Raw genomic sequence first — 4,293 nt, 5'->3', positions numbered from 1 at the left:
GGGGTCTGATGCCCCTTTTTGGCCCCAAAGCAGAGCTGGATTTGGTGCAGAGCGCCGTCTTCACCGACCCGCAGGATCACAGCCCCTGGGTTTACCTGCGCTGCCTGCTGGCCAGGGGTGAGCCTGCATCCATGGGGCGGCCCCATAGGGTGGGCCTGTTTGGGGGTGGGTCCTTTTGGGGGCGGCCCTATGGGAGGGATCTCTATGGGGTGGCCCTATTGGAGTCCTGGGGTCCCTATGGGGTCACTATGGGGTCGCTATGGGGTCTTGGTGTCTCTATGGGGTCTCATTGTCCCTATGGGATCCCTATGGGGTCCCTTTATCCTTATGGGATCTCACTGTCCTTATGGGGTTTCTATGGGGTCCCTATGGGGTCCTGGTGTCCCTATGGGGCCCATATGGGGTCCCTTTGTCCCTATGGGGTCTCGCTGCCCCTCTGGGTTCCCAATGGGGTCCTGGGGTCCCTATGGGGTCCTGGTGTCCCTATGGGGTCCCTATGGGGTCCCTATGGGGTCACTATGGGGTTCTTTTGTCCTTATGAAGTCTCATTGTCCCTATGGGGTCCCTATGGGGTCCCTATGGGGTCCCTATGGGGTCTCACTGTCCCTATGGGGTCCCAATGGGATCCTGGTGTCCCTGTGGGGTCCCTATGGGGTCCTGGTGTCCCTATAGGGTCCTTATGGGGGTCTCATTGTCCCTATGGGGTCTCTATGGGGTCTCTATGGTGTCTCTATGGGATCCTGGTGTCCCTATGGGGTCCCTATGGGGTCCTGGTGTCCCTATGGGGTCTCACTGTCCCTATGGGGTCCCAATGGGGTCTTGCTATCCCTATGGGGTCCCTATGGGGTGCTGACGTCCCCATTGCCCCCCCAGCCTCCCCCCCTCCCCGTGTCATCGGGGTGCACGTGGACGTGGAGGACGGGGCCGTGAGCGTCACCTTCTCAAGGGCCGTCGGGGTGAGCTGTGGGGTGATTTGGGGTCAGCACCTTTGGCTGCCCCTAAATGGGGACCTGGGGGGGGGGGGGGGGCACATTGGGGTCATTAGGGACCCAATGGGGTCACTGTGGGGTCTATGGGGTGACGGTGGGGGGCCGTGGGGCACATTGGGGTCGTTAGGGACCCAATGGGGTCTCAGTGGGGCAGCCATGGACCCCCTATAGGGTCAGCAGGGGGGCGGTGGGGCCCCACGTGACCGCAGTGCCGTCCCCCCACAGACCCCCCCCCAGCTGACCCTACAGAGCCGACCTTTGACCCCATGGAGCTCCGCCCAGTGCCGCGGCCGCCCCTCCCACACCTGGGTATGGACATAGGGGGGCGGGGCTAAAAGAAGGAGGGGGGGGGGCTTCGAGCAAGGGGCGGGGCCTCACCGAGCCCCGCCCACAGCTGTGCCCGCTGCCCGAAGACCTGGCCACGCCCACTGCGGAGCAGGAGCCAATCAGAGCGGTGTGGAGCCACGGCTCCGCCCACGGGGAGGTGACGCTCTCGCCTAAAGGTTGGCCACGCCTCCCGTCTTAATTTGCTTCCCTTTGCCACGCCCACCTCATTTGCATGGGGGCTAATTGAGCCCTTTCCTTGCAGGGGGAAAGGAGGCGTGGTGGGCGGAGTCTATTGTGCCCCAGGAGCTCTTCTGGTAAGCCACGCCCACTTTGACACATCGCCACGCCCCCTCCACCAAGCCATGCCCGCTTAGCCATGAAGCCACGCCCCTTCAACTCTTAGCCACGCCCCATATGTAAACCCTTGTCTAGAAGCCCCCCCCACATCCGGGTTCTGCTCTTCCTCTAAGCACCGCCCCCTGGTGGCTGGGAGGACTTTCCCGCCCATATCCGCATCAGGCCCCGCCCCTTCCTCCCGCAGGCCGGAAGTGGACGTGGCCGAACGGGCGGTGCTGGAGGAGCTGCTGGGCGCCTGCAGGGAGCTGCTGGAGTTGGAGCCGCACAGCCGCGGTGAGTTCCGGGTCACGTGACCAAAGCCTAGGGGGGTCAGCTGACCCCAGGTGCGGTCACGTGACCGCGCATCACGTGACCAGGCTGCCTGCTGACCCTGCTGCTCCTGCTGGCTGCCACCGACCCTCTGGGCCACGAGGAGGAAATGCGGCGCTGCCTGCGGGCCCTGCAGGTGGGCGGGGCTTAGCGACAGGGGGGGCGGGGCTAAGAGGAAAGGGGAGCAGTGGCCCAACGTAGCCCCGCCCCCTCAGGAGGCGGACCCGCTGCGGATTGGCTTCGTGGCAGACATGGCGTCGAGGGCGGAGCTTGCGCTGGCGCTGCTGAGGGAGGGGGCGGAGCCTGAGGAGCTCCACCTACCGGAAAAGGTGATTGGATGGGGCTGAAAGTGGGCGGGGGGGAGAAAAAAAGGGGGGCGGGGCTTGGCAACACAAAGCCCCGCCCCCTTTTGGACAAAACCCCGCCCCCCCCAGGGTCTGACATCTCTGCCCCTATTGGAGCGCCTGGGCTGCGTCACCCTGCTGGATTTGAGGGGCAACGGCCTGCAGGGGCTGCCCCAAACTTTGGGGGCCATGAGGAGGCTGCAGGTGGGTCACGTGACTTGGGGGGGGGGTACTGGGAGGACTGGGAGGGGTTAATGGGGGCACTGGGAAGACCTGGTAGGGGATACTGAGTGAACTGGGAGCGGGGGGGGGGGGGGGGGGGCAGCTTTGGGGGCGTGGCCATGAGAGACCCCGCCCCCTTGCTGCAGGTGCTGGACGTGTCGCGCAATCAGATCGCCACGCTGCAGGGAGTCCCGCCCCTTCCGCGGCTGCGGGAGCTGCGATTGGACGGCAACCGTAAGTTGGCGGCGGGGCTCAAGGGTACTGTTAAGGGACGGGGCGGGGCTTAGGGTGTGGGGGCGTGGTCATGGCTTGGGGGCGGAGCTTAGGGCTCTGAGCGAGGGGCGGGATTTAGAGATTTGAAGGCGGGGCCATGAAATTGGGGGCGGGGCTTAGGGTTGATAGGGGTGGAGATTAGCGATGTTGGGGCGGGGCTTGGCGCCTGGGGGCGGGGCTTAGAGCGAAGGGGGCGGTCCCCGCTGATTTGTTCCCTCCCTTAGCCATAAGCCACGCCCCCGCCCTGGCCCCATTGGCTGCCTTCCCCCGCCTGTCTGTCCTGGGATTGGCCGAGACGCCGTTGGCTACCGCCCCCGATGCCTCCTCCCGATTGGCTGAGCTCCTTCCCCGCGTCACCGTCCTCCTCTCTTGATTGGCCCCCGGGAGGCGGGGCTTCAATAAAGTGCTGTCACGTGGCCGCGTGGCTCCGCCCCTTCCTTACGCCATCGCCGACCGACCGGTTCTGCTAAATAGTGAGCCGCTCCCCGGCCCCACCAAATAGTGAGCTCCCAGCCCTTCCCTGCAGTCACACCTTTGCCTAATAGTGAGCCATCGCCGCACCCTGCAGGGGGAGGTTGCGAAAGAGGAACCGAGAAGTCACCCTGCCACAAAGTGAGCCATTGCTTTGCTCCATTGAATCTGTCTGCCACATAGTGAGCTGTGGGCCCGCCGCCCACCCTCACTAGAGAAGGCGGCGTTGTGCCATCCCATAATGACCCATTGCCACATAGTGAGCTATGGCCCAGCCCTATTGCTCCCCTTGCCAGAAAGAGAGCCAAGTTGCAGACGTACATAGGTTTCCTTGCCACATAGCGAGCTTTTACCATAAAAGGAGTCAGTGATTCCTTGCCAGATAAGGAGCCGTTGCCCCATTCCCCTGCACCCCTGCCACATAGAGAGCCGCTGCCCCACCCCATAGGAGTTCCTCTTGCCACATAATGATGCCCAGCTCGGCCCAATTGGATCTCCTTGCCAGATAGTGCGCACCTGCCAGAAAGAGAGCCATGGCTCCATCCCATGCGACCCCTCGCCACATAATGGGCTGCAGGCTCTTGCCACATTGTGAGCCTTCTCCCCACCCTTAGGGCTTCCTCTTGCCACATACAGAGCCACCGCTCTGCCCTATTGAGTCCCTCCTGCCACAAAGCGAGCCGCCCCTTCCATTCAGACCTTGCCACATACTGAGCTACCGCCCCGCCCCGTGGGCTTCCTCTTGCAACATAGTGAGCCGCAACCAAGCGTGGGGCAACGGAGGGGGCGGGGCTGAAGGGAGGCCACGCCCCCTTCCCTAAATGCACCGGCACCAGTGAGAGGGGAGCACTGGGAGCACTGGGAGAGGTAATGGGGGCACTGGGAAGGGTCTGTGGGGTTACTGGGTAAACTGGGAGCACTGGGAGGGGAGAAGTGAAGCTGCTGGGGGGACCTGGTGGTGGATGGTGGGCAAACTGGGAGCACTGGGACTTACTGGGAGC

General features: G+C 63.9%; 1 protein-coding gene across 1 annotated transcript; it reads left to right on the top strand.

Moving 5' to 3' along the window:
* Positions 1-8: 8 nt before the first annotated feature.
* RABGGTA (Rab geranylgeranyltransferase subunit alpha) lies at positions 9-3,237 on the top strand. Its single transcript, XM_042890950.1, has 11 exons — positions 9-117; positions 874-956; positions 1,215-1,298; positions 1,384-1,492; positions 1,579-1,630; positions 1,858-1,946; positions 2,030-2,118; positions 2,198-2,311; positions 2,417-2,530; positions 2,695-2,782; positions 3,046-3,237. The coding sequence occupies exons 1-11, from the start codon at positions 9-11 to the stop codon at positions 3,192-3,194; spliced, it is 1,080 nt and encodes a 359-aa protein (XP_042746884.1). The 3' UTR covers positions 3,195-3,237.
* The last annotated feature ends 1,056 nt before the right edge of the window (positions 3,238-4,293 follow it).

Source organism: Lagopus leucura, unplaced genomic scaffold (assembly GCF_019238085.1).
Source record: "Lagopus leucura isolate 7727_CA_CO unplaced genomic scaffold, USGS_WTPT01 34406-0_obj-0_obj, whole genome shotgun sequence".
Taxonomy (NCBI): Eukaryota; Metazoa; Chordata; class Aves; order Galliformes; family Phasianidae; genus Lagopus; species Lagopus leucura.
The sequence above is the reverse complement of the archived record's forward strand: the minus strand, read 5'-3'. Positions and strand labels throughout refer to the sequence as shown.